At 37.2% G+C, this 20,488-nt stretch overlaps 1 protein-coding gene across 1 annotated transcript; it reads right to left on the reverse strand.

Annotated features, from left to right (window-relative positions):
• On the reverse strand, positions 1 to 17,142 carry LOC132548567 (uncharacterized). The gene is made up of 2 exons (XM_060212429.1): positions 17,108 to 17,142; positions 1 to 931 (listed from the first exon to the last, which is right to left on the reverse strand). Exons 1-2 carry the CDS (start codon positions 17,140 to 17,142, stop codon positions 1 to 3), a joined length of 966 nt encoding a protein of 321 aa, XP_060068412.1.
• Between the last annotated feature and the right edge of the window lie 3,346 nt (positions 17,143 to 20,488).

Consider the following 20,488-nt stretch of genomic DNA (forward strand, 5'->3'; position numbering starts at 1 on the left):
CTATGACGTGCCCTTCTCCCGAGGAATCACGCCGTGTGTGTCTCTAGATACAATTTCTACAACGGGTTTTGGTTTGTCCACACCAGTCTTACCTCCCGACGAGTTCGGTCGAGAGGACGGTGTTGTGGCTCGGAGAGCTTCATTCTGCTCGCGTTGTTTGATTCGTCGAAACTCCATCACAGAATGATTACTTTGACGAAGACATGAATTTCGCTGTAATCGCCTTTTGATTTCGTCTTCGTTCTGTTCACAGAAACTTCCAACTTTATGGTCAAGAGACTCAAAATTATTAATCTCTTTACTTTTTCTCCACTCAACCATTTGACTGTAAAACGATTCTCGATCCTGAAGCTCATCATCGTCAAAATATCTTACTTGCTCATCGCGTCTTCCGAGACTACCAAGTCGAGCTAGCTTCCGAAGAGCGGCTTTGTCGCCATTAAACACTCGCGCCGTGCTTGGCCGGAGGTCGATTTTTGAGCGATGCTGGTCCGTGAAAAATGAGGGATCTACCTCAAACTCCTCCTCCTGAGAAACAGATTGTCTCCCGCCACGATTACCAGATGGTTTGGATGTCAACACCGCCGGACTAGTTTTTGGGCGCATTGCACTCCTGGTGAACGCCCTGTGCTGAGTATTGTTTGCCATGAAGTCCTCGATGGTTTGATCTTTTGGCTCTGTAGTGGTTTTCGTTTTCGATATATCCCTCTGTCTATCCCTATATTTTCTTAGCCGCTTTTTCATTTCGTTTTGAGATTTTCGTAAATCTAATGCCACACTTCTCTTGGCGACGTCAATGTTGATGACCTTCAGTTCCAGTATCCTCTCCTCTACCTTGAGAGCGCGCACGGCTGACTTGTCAAGGTCAGGATACATGAACATGGCACGGCTAGCCATCTCCCGAGGCTTGACGTCACTGATGCTTAAACGTCTGAAAAATATCAAAAACAACATTTAGAGAGTAGCAGCTTTTCACAATGAACATACAATTGTGGTTTTGGGGAACAGAAATTAACAAGTGAATCACAGGTGTGCTGAATAGATACCACAAACGCCGCAATGACGCGTTTTTGATACATACAGGTGCCGTCTGTATGGTGATGTGTCCTTAGTATTGTAACATACATGTGTCCACTGTATGATGTGTCCTTAGTATTGTAACATACAGATGTCGTCTGTATGGTGACGTGTCCTTAGTATTGTAACATACAGGTGTCGTCTGTATGGTGATGTCTCCTTAGTATTGTAACATACAGGTGTCGTCTGTATGGTGATGTCTCCTTAGTATTGTAACATAAAGGTGTCGTCTGTATGGTGATGTGTCCTTAGTATTGTAACATAAAGGTGTCGTCTGTATGGTGATGTGTCCTTAGTATTGTAACATAAAGGTGTCCACTGTATGATGATGTGTCCTTAGTATTGTAACATACAGGTGTCCACTGTATGGTGACGTATTCTTAGTACTGAATCATTAAACTGTTATGGTGCCGACTCTATTACGATATGTCCGATGTGCTGTAACAAACAGGTGTCAACTGTATGGCGACTTTTTTGAAATGTTGACACTCTTTAGTGTCATCCACTCAGATGTCAATCACGAATGCTCCCTTAAGATATCGCGAAGAACAAGTTAAACATACAAATCTATTTACATATCTGAGCAAAGTAACTAGATAAAGAAAAAAAAACTAATAGAACGTAAATAGTCCTTAAATGTTTTTGTGTAAAAGGACGCCCCGACGACTAAATACTGGCAAATACAACGGTAAATCCAGAAAAGTGAAATGTACACTGTCTGCACTCTATCACGTAGAAGTCATCGGACATATTTGTACGTCAACATGAAGTTATGAAAGTCTGTAGACACAGTAAACACTTTGATCGATGAAGGTAACTTAGAAAGGTTACACGAGGGCCCAACAACTGACTCTACCTGTCAGTCAAACAAGAGCCTACAAGAGAACATAATCCACCATGACTTATACTATCTGTATAGAGAAATCCCCGGCTAAAATTCTGACAGACCGCATCCTTTAAATCCTGACCGACCGCACCCTTTACATCCTGGCCGACCGCACCCTTTACATCCTGGCCGACCGCACCATTTACATACCGACAGACTGCACCCTTTACATCCTGACAGGCCGCACCATTTACATACCGACAGACCGTATTTCACAACATATTCCACAATATATTTCACAACATACCCCGCATTGTATGTCTCAACATATCCCGTCAATGTATGGCACAACATACCCCACTATGTATGTCACAACATACCCCACAATGTATGTCACAACATACCCAACAATGTATGTCACAACATACCCAGCATTGTATGTCTCAACATATCCCGTCAATGTATGGCACAACATACCCCACAATGTATGTCACAACATACCCCACATTGTATGTCTCAACATACCCCGCATTGTATGTCTCAACATACCCCACAGTGTATGTCACAACATACCCCACATTGTATGTCTCAACATACCCACAACGTATGTCACAACATACCCCACAACGTATGTTACAACATACCCCGCATTGTATGTCTCAACATATACCCACAATGTCTGTCAAAACATACTCTACAATGTATACCGGGGCAAATTGTGTTAGTATAACCAATGTTATACACTAACTATCATTAAATGCAAGCAAATTTATGCCGCTGGTACGAAAATTCCATAAAGGGCCATAACTCTGTAAAGATGTGATTGAAGGCCCTGACTTTGGTATACTCTACATCGTCGTGATGTGAAAAATGTGTACTTGAAGTTTCATTATCAGAAGGCTAAGTTATGATCCGTATACGAAGTTTTACCCAAGGGCTATAACTCTGTTAATAATGGGTCTTGATCATTTAATCTATCGCATAACTGATATACAAACACAGTTTCCCGATCCCATATCAAGTATGGGTAAAGTTATAATCTTGAAACAAAATGGACGGACGGCACGTTTAGAGAGCTTGAAAAATGCAACCAGGCTGTGGGGTATGTTATCACTAAGTCAAGGATGTTAAATAAGTACCCAACAAAGCACATTCAAGTTAAACAAAGTATATTGTTCCGAAACCAATACAAAGTACATTTCCAAACATGATATTTACGTCATTTTAATGGGAATTTCCTGTTACAAGGCCATTACTCTGACAGTCTTTAAATAAAGTCATTACAACTGTCACATTGGATTTTTTTCAACGTGATTTGTTGGGTTTGACTTCACCTGTGTGTACTTGACTACAAAATAACGATAACTGCATATCAGAGCGGGTTATCTTATTGTGTTGATGGCCCTATGTTTGATCTCTTCAGTGAGAGCTGTCATCATGAAAAAAAATACAAATTTCTATAACGTGAATAATGTTTACTGTCTAAATGTCGAACTCAAAGTTTCCACCCAAATAAACAACTTTACACGCATCAAGTCTTCTTTTTAATCGACTTCAAATATATTAATTTATTATCATGACCTTTAATTGAATTTAATTATCCCAAATTAAGTAAGTAAGGATGTATTTATTTTGGGATTTGAATCACTGGAGTGTAAACTCCATTCAAAACACGGCCTATTTAGACAGGAATCCCGTGCGTATTGACATTATTTACATATAATTGTGTGTAGTGACGAGGTTTAGTGGACCAATGTTTACAGAATAGAGTGACAGGCAGGAATACCCAATCACTTTCAGCTAACAATTGATAGACTGGACCATTCGAGTCAACAGACGTCCAGGGAAGTTGTGGGGATTTTTGATTACATGAACAACCTCTTACTGCTCTGTAGTGTTGACTATAACAATGCTTTGGTTTTTAAATACAATATATGTGACTACTGAATATTTTGGTGATATTTACATTCAATATAAAGGAGAAATGTTTTCCCAGTAAACTATGCTGAAATAAATCAGATACCGTTTTCCCAAACAAAAATTCGTTATCATATTGAGATGCAGACGATTTTTTCCTAACTAACTGAAGAAACAATGATCCGAAAGAGTGCCCTGTTATTTTTCTACTTAGCAACAATGTGTTGCGTCCCGTTGTGTACAATACAGGATATCATGAGAAATAAAATGTTTCTAAATAAATATGATGAAGTTTTAAGACATCGAATCACAAAACAGCAAAACACAAAAACATCACAATTGTGAAGGAGCCATTGACTTCATATACCAAACGCCAGACATTTTATATGATACAAGCTGTTTGCATATATTCCAATTACATATGTAAACTTACTGATATTCGTGTAAAACGAAATAATATGATAAAGACCTACATTGTTTTTTTACAAATAAGAAAAAATAAAGAGACAATGATATTGCACATACATCTATCATATCGAGCACCACGGAAACCACAAACGGCAAATCAGAAGAGTTTTTTTTTCTGCACGAAGTGAAACAGTAAGCTAGGTATTCAGTCTTAAACGAAATCCGTGGATTTTTATTATCAGCGGAATTTCAGAATGCCTATTGAACTAAGTTATATGTTCACAGCCCTTACTAAAAGTCGGGGACAAGACATGACTGAAGGGTATGATGAAAATATCGTCAGATTAAAGGTAAAACTTCAAGGAAAACCACAAAATAAGTGTATGCAGGCAAACCACACTAGACATTATTAGTGTCTGGTCCAAACCGTAACCGGAAAAAATCGATGTAAAATCAAAATAAGAAAGTTAAACAAAGACGAACAATCTGGACACTAGTAATTAATGAAAATTGAACGAATGGCGTAATGGTATGATAGACGTGTTAAATCACAGTAAGAGATCCGTGATCTCGAAAATATTCATTGGAAATACAATATATATATATACTTCTCATGCATTGAAAATACTTAAGTTTACATCCTAATCACGACTCGTGACACAAAATGTCTTCTATAGACGGAGAATATTCAAATACCATACATTACAGCCAATGGCCTTGGTATTAGATGTCTTATTTATTCATATAGATGATAATTGTATAGGATTTCATTTAAATATTTATATTTCACTGAGTACAGCTTTAAACGAACTTATTTCAGATCGGTTGAGTATGATATATTTTCTATGTAAACACTACCTGACTACTTCAATAAAGTCGTATCTCATTACCACACATATTGTACTGTCTAAATATTGGCGTTTTCAGACAGTATACAGCGAAAGGAAAAAGGTCACACGAGAGAATCAGATAGTTCACTAATGACGCAGCGAAATTATTACGTTTCTAGGCTGTCATTTGGATATCGTGATAGTCGGTGTGTGTACAGTTTTAACACGTTAGGTGTCTGTACAGTTTTAACACATTATGTGTGTGTACAGTTTTAACATGTTAGGTGTCTGTACGGTTTTAACACAGTATGTGTCTGTACAGTTTTAACACGTTATGTGTGTACAGTTTTAACACGTTATGTGTGTGTACAGTTTTAACACGTTAGGTGTGTACAGTTTTAACACGTTAGGTGTGTACAGTTTTAACACGTTGATGTGTGTACTGTTTTAACACGATATGTGTCAGTGCAGTTTTAACACGTTAGGTGTGTACAGTTTTAACACGTCAGGTGTGTGTACAGTTTTAACTCATTATGTGTGTGTACAGTTTTAACACGTTATGTGTGGGTACAGTTTTAACACGTTAGGTGTGTGTACAGTTTTAACACGTTATGTGTGTGTACAGTTTTAACACGTGAGGTGTGTGTACAGTGTTAAAACGTTAGGTGTGTACAGTTTTAACACATTATGTGTCTGTACAGTTTTAACACGTTATGTGTCTGTATAGTTTTAACACGTTATGTGTCTGTACAGTTTTAACACGTGAGGTGTGTGTACAGTGTTAAAACGTTAGGTGTGTACAGTTTTAACACATTATGTGTCAGTACAGTTTTAACACGTTATGTGTCTGTACAGTTTTAACACGTCAAGTGTGTGTACAGTTTTAACACATTATGTGTGTGTACAGTTTTAACATGTTAGGTGTCTGTACAGTTTTAACACGTGAGGTGTGTACAGTTTTAACACATTATGTGTCTGTACAGTTTTAACACGTTATGTGTGTACAGTTTTAATACGTTATGTGTGTGTACAGTTTTAACACGTTAGGTGTGTACAGTTTTAACACGTTGATGTGTGTACTGTTTTAACACGATATGTGTCAGTGCAGTTTTAACACGTTAGGTGTGTACAGTTTTAACACGTCAGGTGTGTACAGTTTTAACACGTCAGGTGTGTGTACAGTTTTGACTCATTATGTGTGTGTACAGTTTTCACACGTTATGTGTGTGTACAGTTTTAACACGTGAGGTGTGTGTACAGTGTTAAAACGTTAGGTGTGTACAGTTTTAACACATTATGTGTCTGTACAGTTTTAACACGTTATGTGTGTGTACTGTTTTAACACGTTATGTGTGTGTACAGTTTTAACACGTGAGGTGTGTGTACAGTGTTAAAACGTTAGGTGTGTACAGTTTTAACACATTATGTGTCTGTACAGTTTTAACACGTTATGTGTCTGTACAGTTTTAACACGTCAAGTGTGTGTACAGTTTTAATACATCATGTGTCTGTACAGTTTTAAAACGTTAGGTGTCTGTATAGTTTTAACACGTGAGGTGTGTGTACAGTGTTAAAACGTTAGGTGTGTACAGTTTTAACACGTTATATGTGTGTACAGTTGTAACACAGTATGTGTCTGTACAGTTTTAACACGTTATGTGTCTGTACAGTTTCAACACGTTATGTGTCTGTACAGTTTCAACACATTATGTGTCTGTACAGTTTCAACACGTTATGTGTCTGTACAGTTTCAACTCATTATGTGTCTGTCAACACGTTATGTGTGTGTACAGTTTCAACACATTATGTGTCTGTACAGTTTTAACACATTATGTGTCTGTACAGTTTTAACACGTTATGTGTCTGTACAGTTTTAACACGTTATGTGTCTGTACAGTTTTAACACGTTAGTTGTATGCTCAGTTTTAGCGCGTTAGTTGTATGCTCAGTTTTAACACAATGGCTGTTGATGCTACCCTTAATACTTTAAGTGAGTGAACGGTTAAATACTTTGGTAGTGTTAACACGTTCTTTTGAGTCTTAACCATCCTCCCTCAGTACCGCTTCACTCACGTCACTTACGAGAACTATAATTTTCTCTTCAAGGAAAGTATCACGCCACTATTATATAAAATTAGGACTAGATTTCAATCAACACGACATGTTAAAATATCCCATTTAGGAATTACAGGTTAATTTCTATGCAGATACAAAGGTAATATATATGTCTTTGTATGACGAGAAAGCTAGCACAATACTGCCTGGCAGATATTTGTTCTGTAAATGTACCGCTATTTTGTGTACTGCGATAAGTGAAATCCTACACGAGTGTCCTTTGTACAAACCAAAATAGAGTTTGTGTCGCTGAATAGATCAAAATCTGATATGGTATGTATTTTCACAGAAAATCGATGACACATACACTCATCAGATGTTTTAGCAAACCAATTATACAAGTATAATGAGAAACTATTATAGTTGATAAGAAAACAACGTTTGATACCAGAAAAGGGTCTTTAATACTGTACGAAACAGGAAATTGATCTACAGGGGCAAGTATTGAAATGATTCACAGACTGTAATGTAATCCCGTGTTTGTAATTCAGATGTTTATGCTGTCTGTCAGTGTTAACATACACATAAATACTATCTTCATTATCTGACACATAAATTACAAATTTGATCTTATCTTAGTTTCTTTCCTCCGTCATATTCATTCTTTTGAAATATTTATGAAATATTAATATTGATCTTGAAGTACAATAGTCATTATATGTAACAAAAAGCTTATGTTGTAAAATTAGAAAACTAATGAAAAAAAAACCCATATATATTTTACCATAAAATTTCATTGAAATCATCAGTATAATGATATCAACGTAAAAGCGTAAATACCAGTGTTGGATTATAGTAACAAACAAACAAACAAACAAACAAACAAACAAACAAACAAACAAACAATTTAAACACAGGCTTCCTTATCAATGATTTAAACGGTATTTATCTAAAACAGAACTGTTATAACAAATTGTACATCTTCAAAGTTTGAAAATTTTAGTATCAAAACGTGTTAAAGATGTTTGTAGCAAAATGTTTCTGTGCGACCTGCGTTTAGAGTGTGAGACGCATGAAGTGTGTGTAGCGCGTGAAGAGTGTGAGACGCGTGAGGTGTGTGAGACGCGTGAAGTGTGTGAGACGCGTGTAGAGTGTGAGAGGCGTGAAGTGTGTGTGACGCGTGAAGAGTGTGAGACGCGTTAAGTGTGTGTAATGCGTGAAGTGTGTGAGACGCGTGAAGTGTGTGAGACGCGTGAAGAGTGTGAGACGCGTGAAGTGTGTATGACGCGTGAAGAGTGTGAGACGCGTGAAGAATGTGAGACGCGTGAATAGTGTGAGACGCGTGAAGAGTGTGAGACGCGTGTAGAGTGTGAGACGCGTGAAGTGTGTGAGACGCGTGAAGTGTGTGAGACGCGTGAAGTTTGTGAGACGCGTGTAGAGTGTGAGACGTGTGTGTTAGTACAAATTGTAATCAGAAGTACGAGTATTTGTGTGAGCGGTGGCAAGAAAAAATAGTATTTGCAGAAAAATATACAAAAACACTTAATTATTGTTTTCGAATTTGAACTACATTGTATTTTGATAAGAAAACAAAAATACTTCATATGACGGAAGACAATAGAATGACATACCATAGGGATTTGTTATACGGTGCTGACTTAAATTGCGAAAAGTTTATAAGTACAACAGAGGTATTAATTAGAGCAACCCCTCCCCCTCCCCGCCAACCCCGCCCCAGATGCAAAAACTCAACCTACAAGAATCTAACGCTCAATAATAGTGCTCATACATAATATGTCTGTGTTTTATTCTTGGGTAATATCTATTTATAGCCGATATACTGAAACATTAGTTTCCGAGTATCACATTATCTACCGGTTACTGGTACGATTCCGAGTATCACGTCATCTACCGGTTACTGGTATGATTCCTAGTATCACCTCATCTACCGGTTACTGGTACGATTCCGAGATCACATTATCTACCGATTACTGGTGCTATTCCGAGTATCACGTCATCTACCGGTTACTGGTACGAGTCCGAGTATCACATTATCTACCGGTTACTGGTGCTATTCCGAGTATCACGTCATCTACCGGTTACTGGTACGATTCCGAGTATCACATTATCTACCGGTTACTGGTACGATTCCGAGTATCACATTATCTACCGGTTACTGGTACGATTCCGTTACCATCAGTTCAATATCTCACTCACACTGATCATATGACGACAGAGTGGATGTTCATAAATTATGTCAGAATCAATTTGTCTCTCTGTCGGCTAGCTCATAATACATACACAATGACTATATTGTGTTTATCATTGATTGCTCTATACTGTGGAAGACCCCCTGGTACCGGATACGTACATCAGTAGATATCAAACACGACGTGTGTCTCTATGGGAACTCGTCATGATTAAATATACTGCATCAACCAATTCAGAAAAATCATCATTCTGTAAATACAAGTCACCAATCTACAAATACAAGTCACCAATCTACAAATACAAGTCACCAATCTACAACACAGGTCACCAATCTACAAATACAAGTCACCAATCTACAACACAGGTCACCAATCTACAAATACAAGTCACCAATCTACAACACAGGTCACCAATCTACAAATACAAGTCACCAATCTACAACACAAGTCACCAATCTACAAATACAAGTCACCAATCTACAACACAAGTCACCAATCTACAACACAAGTCACCAATTTACAACACAAGTCACCAATCTACAAATACAAGTCACCAATCTACAACACAGGTCACCAATCTACAACACAAGTCACTAATTTACAACACAAGTCACTAATCTACAAATACAAGTCACCAATCTACAACACAAGTCACCAATCTACAACACAGGTCACCAATCTACAAATACAAGTCACCAATCTACAAACACAAGTCACCAATCTACAACACAAGTCACTAATTTACAACACAGGTCACCAATCTACAAATACAAGTCACCAATCTACAACACAAGTCACCAATCTACAAATACAAGTCACCAATCTACAACACAAGTCACCAATCTACAACACAAGTCACCAATTTACAACACAAGTCACCAATCTACAAATACAAGTCACCAATCTACAACACAAGTCACCAATCTACAACACAAGTCACCAATCTACAACACAAGTCACCAATCTACAACACAAGTCACCAATCTACAACACAGGTCACCAATCTACAAATACAAGTCACCAATCTACAAACACAAGTCACCAATCTACAACACAAGTCACCAATTTACAACACAAGTCACCAATCTACAACACAAGTCACCAATCTACAACACAGGTCACCAATCTACAACACAAGTCACTAATTTACAACACAGGTCACCAATCTACAACACAAGTCACCAATCTACAACACAGGTCACCAATCTACAACACAAGTCACCAATTTACAACACAAGTCACCAATCTACAAATACACGTCACCAATCTACAAATACAAGTCACCAATCTACAACACAGGTCACCAATCTACAAATACAAGTCACCAATCTACAACACAAGTCACCAATCTACAACACAAGTCACCAATTTACAACACAAGTCACCAATCTACAAATACAAGTCACCAATCTACAACACAGGTCACCAATCTACAAATACAAGTCACCAATCTACAAATACAAGTCACCAATCTACAACACAGGTCACCAATCTACAAATACATGTCACCAATCTACAACACAAGTCACCAATCTACAAATACATGTCACCAATCTACAAACACAAGTCACCAATCTACAACACAAGTCACCAATTTACAACACAAGTCACCAATCTACAACACAGGTCACCAATCTACAAATACAAGTCACCAATCTACAACACAGGTCACCAATCTACAACACAAGTCACCAATCTACAAATACAAGTCACCAATTTACAAACACAAGTCACCAATCTACAACACAGGTCACCAATCTACAACACAAGTCACCAATTTACAACACAAGTCACCAATCTACAAATACAAGTCACCAATCTACAACACAAGTCACTAATTTACAACACAAGTCACCAATCTACAAATACAAGTCACCAATCTACAAACACAAGTCACCAATCTACAATACAAGTCACCAATCTACAACACAAGTCACCAATTTACAACACAAGTCACCAATCTACAAATACAAGTCACCAATCTACAACACAGGTCACCAATCTACAAATACACGTCACCAATCTACAAATACACGTCACCAATCTACAACACAAGTCACCAATCTACAAATACAAGTCACCAATCTACAACACAAGTCACCAATCTACAAATACAAGTCACCAATCTACAACACAAGTCACCAATCTACAAATACAAGTCACCAATCTACAAATACAATCACATACAATACAAGTCACCAATCTACAAACACAAGTCACCAATCTACAACACAAGTCACCAATTTACAACACAAGTCACCAATCTACAAATACAAGTCACCAATCTACAAATACAAGTCACCAATTTACAAACACAAGTCACCAATCTACAACACAAGTCACCAATCTACAACACAAGTCACCAATCTACAACACAGGTCACCAATCTACAACACAAGTCACCAATCTACAACACAGGTCACCAATCTACAACACAAGTCACCAATCTACAAATACAAGTCACCAATCTACAACACAAGTCACCAATCTACAACACAAGTCACCAATCTACAAATACAAGTCACCAATCTACAAATACAAGTCACCAATCTACAACACAAGTCACCAATCTACAACACAAGTCACCAATCTACAAATACAAGTCACCAATCTACAAATACAAGTCACCAATCTACAACACAAGTCACCAATCTACAAATACAAGTCACCAATCTACAAAGTCACCAATCTACAACACAAGTCACCAATCTACAAATACAAGTCACCAATCTACAACACAAGTCACCAATCTACAAATACAAGTCACCAATCTACAACACAAGTCACCAATCTACAACACAAGTCACCAATCTACAAATACAAGTCACCAATCTACAAATACAAGTCACCAATCTACAACACAAGTCACCAATCTACAACACAAGTCACCAATCTACAAATACAAGTCACCAATCTACAAATACAAGTCACCAATCTACAACACAAGTCACCAATCTACAAATACAAGTCACCAATCTACAACACAAGTCACCAATCTACAAATACAAGTCACCAATCTACAACACAAGTCACCAATCTACAAATACAAGTCACCAATCTACAACACAAGTCACCAATCTACAAATACAAGTCACCAATCTACAACACATGTCACCAATCTACAAATACAAGTCACCAATCTACAAATACAAGTCACCAATCTACAACACAAGTCACCAATCTACAACACAAGTCACCAATCTACAAATACAAGTCACCAATCTACAAATACAAGTCACCAATCTACAACACAAGTCACCAATCTACAAATACATGTCACCAATCTACAAATACAAGTCACCAATCTACAAATACAAGTCACCAATCTACAACACATGTCACCAATCTACAACACAAGTCACCAATCTACAAATACAAGTCACCAATCTACAACACATGTCACCAATCTACAAATACATGTCACCAATCTACAAATACAAGTCACCAATCTACAAATACAAGTCACCAATCTACAACACAAGTCACCAATCTACAACACAAGTCACCAATCTACAACACAAGTCACCAATCTACAACACAAGTCACCAATCTACAACACAAGTCACCAATCTACAACACAAGTCACCAATCTACAAATACAAGTCACCAATCTACAAATACAAGTCACCAATCTACAACACAAGTCACCAATCTACAACACAAGTCACCAATCTACAAATACAAGTCACCAATCTACAAATACAAGTCACCAATCTACAACACAAGTCACCAATCTACAAATACATGTCACCAATCTACAAATACAAGTCACCAATCTACAAATACAAGTCACCAATCTACAACACAAGTCACCAATCTACAAATACAAGTCACCAATCTACAACACATGTCACCAATCTACAAATACATGTCACCAATCTACAAATACAAGTCACCGATCTACAACACAAGTCACCAATCTACAAATACAAGTCACCGATCTACAACACATGTCACCAATCTACAAATACATGTCACCAATCTACAAATACAAGTCACCGATCTACAACACAAGTCACCAATCTACAAATACAAGTCACCGATCTACAACACAGGTCACCAATCTACAAATACAAGTCACCGATCTGCCAATCAAAAAAGAATACGAATCTACCAATATAATAACCAATCTACCAAAACAAGTCACCAACTTACAACACAAGTCACCAACTTACAACACAAGTCACCAACTTAACAACACAAGTCACCACTATACCAACACAAGTCACCAACTTAACAACACAAGTCACCAACTTACCAACACAATTCACCAATTTACCAACACAAGTCACCAATTTACCAACACAAGACACTAACTTACCAACACAAGTCACCACTATACCAACACAAGTCACCACTTTACTAACACAAGTTACCAACTTGCCAATACGAGTCACCAATTTACCAACACAAGTCACCAACTTAACAACACAAGTCACCAACTTACAACACAAGTCACCAACTTAACAACACAAGTCACCACTATACCAACACAAGTCACCAACTTACAACACAAGTCACCAACTTAACAACACAAGTCACCACTATACCAACACAAGTCACCAACTTACCAACACAAGTCACCAACTTACCAACACAATTCACCAATTTACCAACACAAGTCACCAACTTAACAACACAAGTCACCACTATACCAACACAAGTCACCAACTTAACAACACAAGTCACCAACTTACCAACACAATTCACCAATTTACCAACACAAGTCACCAATTTACCAACACAAGACACTAACTTACCAACACAAGTCACCACTATACCAACACAAGTCACCACTTTACTAACACAAGTTACCAACTTGCCAATACGAGTCACCAATTTACCAACACAAGTCACCAACCTACCAACACAAGTCACCAACTTACCAACACAAGTCACCACTATACCAACACAAGTCACCACTTTACTAACACAAGTTACCAACTTGCCAATACAAGTCACCACTTTACTAATACAAGTCACTAACTTACCAACACAAGTCACCAACCTACCAACACAAGTCACCAATTTGTCAACACAAGTCACCAACTTGCCAATATAAGTCACCATGCAACCTATCAATATACATATTTCCGTTTGCGTAAACTAAACAAACAAGTAATTAGACTACCGGTAAACGTCACCAATCACCCAATACCAACTTCCATCCGTCGCATATAAACCGACATTATATCTATCGGAGGTACCTTGTCAACCATGTAGTATAAAAAAAGAAGCAAAAATGCCTTAATGCCAGCATCTGTATGGAAACCTCGCTTAGAATCCCCTCAAAATTAACATCTCGCTATTAAGACCACTATTTTTTTTGTATTTTAAACTCCATTATCAATTAATATAAGATTTTAAGAAGTATCAAAAACCAATTTTACACCGAATTAGTGATACATTCTACTGTGTATATCTGCCGGGTGTCAGGTGAACTAGCTTTAAAACTGGCTTCCCAGCTGTAATAATTAAGTATTTAAATCTAAGGACTGAAAAAATAGGAAAAAAGTGGTGGTATAGTAAGTCTGTATGCTTGTTAATACTCGCTGTTCAAACCATCCCGAGATTTTAATGGTTTACACAAGACCTTTCGTCTTGAATCAAAACGAAAATTGTTTCCATACTTAAATAATAGACCTTATACGTAAAATCGTTTTTTAAGAGATAGCACATCTAACGATCTAAGTTGAAACTACATACCTCTTTAGTAGGATAAAAAATGTCCTTTCTGAAGGTTTGGTAACAATACTAGTGCCCGTGTGTGTGTCGGCTATCCCATATCCTACAGCGTACCGCCTCACTTATCAATATACACAAAACACTAATTGATTACAGTGAAATTCATACCCTGAAGTCATCGATGTGCATTTCTACACTGGATAACTATCTGAGTCTACGTATTTAAAAGTCCTTTAAATAACGTTCACAACACGAGCCGATATTAGAAAGGTGTTCGGTCGCTATGATTCCTCGCTTACATACTACTGGGCGGCCATCTGTATTTGTTGTAAAACACCAGCTTCAGTGTACCTTGTTCGATTGGTCTTTTTGAGTGAATATTGAATACGTCAACAAACGTATTTATGTTTACCTAGCCTCACTCGAGCAATGGCGTGCTAGCTTGACAGCTTGTCCTATTACAAAATAACGAAACACTAATACACACCTCTTTCAAAATAAACGTTTCATTTTTTGTTGATTTATCTTGTTTTATTTCAATACATTAAACAGCATAAAATTTACGGCATGTATATCAACAATTGTTTACAAAAGCGAGGAAATCAATGTTTTTCTTGAGTGCTTAAGCTGAGGCGTTCGTTACATTCCATATCCAATAGTAGAAATCCTCTCGCAGTAATTTACTTATTACAAATATCAAACAATTCTGAGAGAACCTTTGAGATTAATGTCAACATTATATAAAAACACTAATTCGACTTCTGTAAATCTACATTGATCTGAGGCGCTACACTTGGTGTGGATACAGTTGAGACCATACAATCTGTATCCACCCGGCGTTTCCTGGGTATAGTCTCCACGTAGTGCTGCTTACTGCCCGAGGTAATACAGGTACATTTATCTATTCTGAGTTCTTACTATCCAAATAAATAAATACAAAACAAACCTTAAACACAGGAAGTTAAAAATTAATATCCATTTGTGATAATCATCGATTTCAAATAAATTTTCGGTACAAACACTTCTCAATACGTCAAATAAAGCACGCACAGCGCTGCCCCCCTTACTTCCTGCACTACTGATGAACTACCGTCGCCATACATTTGGCGCCACGAGTACATTTAAGGCGTAATAAAACTTCCGCCACCATTAACAACACAAAACTGAAGCAAAACTTTCTGGACTATCAACAAACTTCGGTACTATTGACAAAGTCAACGTCTTACTTCCAAAATTCACTAACTACTTTCCCACAATCTATTTCTAGCCACTTTCCACATCCAAGGGTTCCGATCTCGTGGATATAAACCCTGGATTTCGAACAAATTACACAACCAACGTTCACATTTCCTTAACAGTGGACCATGGTCATCCCCAATACCCTACATTCACAAATCCAACATTTACATTGAATTTCCTATAACCATCGCCTACATTCCCAAATCCAACATTTACATTGAATTTCCTATAACCATCGCTTACATTCCCAAATCCAACATTTACATTGAATTTCCTATAACCATCGCCTACATTCCCAAATCCAACATTTACATTGAATTTCCTATAACCATCGCCTACATTCCCAAATCCAACATTTACATTGAATTTCCTATAACCATCGCCTACATTCCCAAATCCAACATTTACATTGAATTTTCTATAACCATCGCCTACATTCCCAAATCCAACATTTACATTGAATTTCCTATAACCATCGCCTACATTCCCAAATCCAACATTTACATTGAATTTTCTATAACCATCGCCTACATTCCCAAATCCAACATTTACATTGAATTTCCTATAACAATCTCCTACCTTCTGAAATCTAACTTCAGCAACCACCGTACAGACATCGCCCGAATAATTACATACAATGTAAATTCCCACAACTGTCGCCAACATTTCCTGGCTGTTTCCCCTGTATTTTTTTTGTTTCTGACATTTTATAAAACTTTGTTGTAATAAAAACAATTAATATCGGTGAAATGCCGAGAAATTGATAAGAAAATTAAATGCTCACAAGTCCAGTATTTACAAACGGAAGACCTTTAAGTTATCCTTTGTCTACTCTGGTGTTTAATATATACCTTACTTACCGTACACCAATGTCATCCGACACATCCTTTTCCATGACGACTAAATCGAAACGTAGGTTTTATTCTTCGCGGTGATATGCTATCAACTGAAACTTGGTGTTACAAACATATTCTGGAACACAGAATTTTGATATTTCGGACATAATCCTTACATTGATTATCAACAGTCCACACGTTGCTATTTCATCGTGTTTGGGGGGTAATTTTTGAACACATACTTTTTTTTTACATTCTATTTCGAACAAGCACACATTACAAGTCTCAGAATCTGTTGTATAGACTTGTCTTCCTCATAATTTGACATCTGATACGCATACTAGAGGATTTTATGTATTTCATTAGGGCAAAGAACAAAATTATTATCGATTTCTGTCTGGTTTCCATGGTAATTAAATCTCGAAAACACGTCTTTAGCTGGCGACATTAGTGGTGCGGAAGTACATATCATTACATCTGTTCGTTCGGTTATGGTCCATCTACGGTATAGCAGTTACCACACTGGACAGGTATATCAATAGGTCTCCAAGGAGTAGATGGTCATTGGTCAAACGGAAACGATCAGCACGGACGCGCCAAACAGTTGTAGGACATGATAGGATATAGATATGAGTTTTGGTTTCAACACGTGACAAAATTTGAACATGTCTTCCGAAATCAGAATCTCCTGTTGTTTAAATAAGTGTCAACAATATATAATTAATTGCCGGTGAGTCGGTGATATAATAGTGTTGAAGACAGAATTAGGAGAATATATAGTAAGAATGACAGGTACAGTTTAACCATACGATAAAACATAAACTCACCTCGTTGTTATGTTATATATCACCACGAATATCTACAGCTCTTCACACTGAGCTTTATACAGGTCTGACAAGGTCTAAGTCAAGCTGGTCTCAAGTTTCTCAATGTCTAATTAATTCTGTTGGATTTAGATGACGTATTCGCTATGGTATATACATTCTTTACGTCGTGGAGAGACCTTGGATATCAAACGCGTCGGAATTGAATTAAATACTCCATGTCTTCATTACAATCAAATACGTTCAATTATGTATTTGAGTTTTGAATGAAATCCCCGTCAAGTCTAGTGAAAAAAGCCCGATTCAGCTCACCCGACACTGAATTGAAAGAATACAGCACGAGGGTTTTACTCTGTCACAATACTGGTATTCAGTTATAATATGAATCTGGACATGTCTTTTTAAACCAGATTACCTTACGCTATGTTTAGATGAGTTTAATACTTTTACATGACCATAGATAATACTTAAATAGGGACGATAGAAAATACTACAATGGTACACTATAATCACACAGTTCTATACATCATCGAATCGATATACAGGTCGATGTAGTACGGTGTTCAGATTAAAAATGATTAATTCGTTCGTCCGTCCGTCCGTCCGTCATCGGGTACGGAATTAAGGAAGTAAACGTTTGCGTGTGAGTATTTCTTGATCAGTCGGTGTTACGTTCTTGAACTGGTGTATAGTGATGCACTTCTTGATAAAAATCACATTTTTATTGAAGACACAAAAACTCAGACAAGAGGCCTATGGGTCTTCACGGTCACCTGCTTATATAGACCTATATATGATAACAGTAGTAGTAGTAACTGTCATTAAATGATTAAAGCATTTCGGAAATTTTAGTAATTAAGGGCAAATTTCATTCCTCATTTCAGTTTCAACATTCCCACGAATTTCAGCTCAATGGCACCAACAGAAGTTGAGAAAGGAAATCAAAATGTGTTTTTTAAGATGGCGGCCATACTGGATGTCCCGTAGACTAACCCGAAAAAATAACTCAGGACCGTCTCAGAATAATTTCAGGTTGATTTCTGCTGATGGAACTTGAGCAGAAAATTAAAATAGGTGTTATTCAGGGAAACCATGGTTGGCGCAATCATGTTTCAAAATGGCCGTCATGGCTTCCATATTGAACTCTAGACGAGGCCTAATAATAACAACACCTAAGGCAAGTTTTAACCGAATCCCACAAGATGAACGTGAGAAAAAGTATTAAGTATGAAATTTTTACAAACAGTGGGCGGCGCACGACGATAATATGTCACCCTGACTCTGCGGATCTGAGGACCTCAAACGAACATTTGACAGGTGTTTAAAGACCATAGGTTGCCGAAGATACTTTACATCTTATACAACCGTCGAAAGCCATCACAAATTATGGCATGGCGTTGTCCATCCGTCATTCTGTTCATTGAATCCTGTTTGTGCAGACTATCACTTCATCGATTCACGATGGGTTGATCCTCTTTGTGACATACGTATATGAATAATTGACCAATTGAATAAATATTGTTTTACATAAATGCGTCTTAATTAGGATGTGGTGTTGTGTACTTGACTAAAAACAAAGCCCAATTGTTTTCTTTGGTCCATTATTTCGTTAATTTCTGACAAGTAGCTACTGCTTTTTAACAAAAATATACATTTCAATCTTCTCGGGCGCCGCAGCTTCTAAATGACAAGAAGTAAGGCTGGGCAGAGTTGCTTCCCTTCCCATATCTCTTTGGATGACGAAAGTAATATACTGAACTTTAACAGAGAAATATATGATATCATACCGTAATTTAGTGGAGAAACAATAAGTATGGTGGTGCAAGCGTATGTCGTAAAAACCACGCCTAGAAAGTAGCTTCCCAGAATATCGGATAGATAGCGGTTCTAGCCTGTTTTCTCCACTAATTTAACATCCTTTGTTCCATCTAAATCTAAATCCATGGTATCATAGTAATACCCAAACCTTAAAACAGGGTACTAGAAATGATAGATTGTATGATGTATTTTTTTTTTGTTTTTAGTTCGTCTCTGTATTATATATTGCAGTTTATGGAGTACATTTCTAATTTGATAATTTTTACATTAATTTTCCTGTGCATTTACTCCATTTACAATTTTCACTAAAGATAAGACCTCATCCCAATACAATTTTTTAAATTAATTTTCCTGTGTATTTATTCCAATTACAATTTCATTAAAGATAAATCCTAACCCCAGAGCAATTTTTACATAATTTTCTTGTGTATTTACTCCAGTTGCAATTTTCATTAAAGATAAGTCCTAATTCCCTACGTGCTTACAATTATAAGCAGCGTGCACACTTCTATTGTTAACTAGTCTATATATAACGAGATCACATTCAGTGCTTGAAATGATACAAGTGTCTTTTCCATTTTCAAACGCGTCTAAAGTCTTTGTTGTGTAGTGTCTTACGACTGTGTATAGGCTGTGTACAGATCATTCATCGTCTTGCTTCGAAGTGTCGGCGATAATTGCTTTTTTTTCTGATAATGTAACTGATAACCATGTGCCTTTTTAAGCTTGTCTTCTGTACCTATAGTATCTATATAGGTCAGTG

Source organism: Ylistrum balloti, unplaced genomic scaffold, assembly GCF_031769215.1.
Source record: "Ylistrum balloti isolate Yb309-2 unplaced genomic scaffold, AGI_CSIRO_Ybal_v1 Utg370018, whole genome shotgun sequence".
Taxonomy (NCBI): domain Eukaryota; kingdom Metazoa; phylum Mollusca; class Bivalvia; order Pectinida; family Pectinidae; genus Ylistrum; species Ylistrum balloti.

Bases quoted from the DNA above. Each gene is read 5' to 3' on its own strand.
- LOC132548567 (XM_060212429.1), bottom strand. From the start codon at position 17,142: ATGGAAAAGGATGTGTCGGATGACATTGGTGTACG. The intron at 932-17,107 runs GTAAGTAAGGTA...GATATTTTTCAG, and splicing joins TCGGATGACATTGGTGTACG to ACGTTTAAGCATCAGTGACG.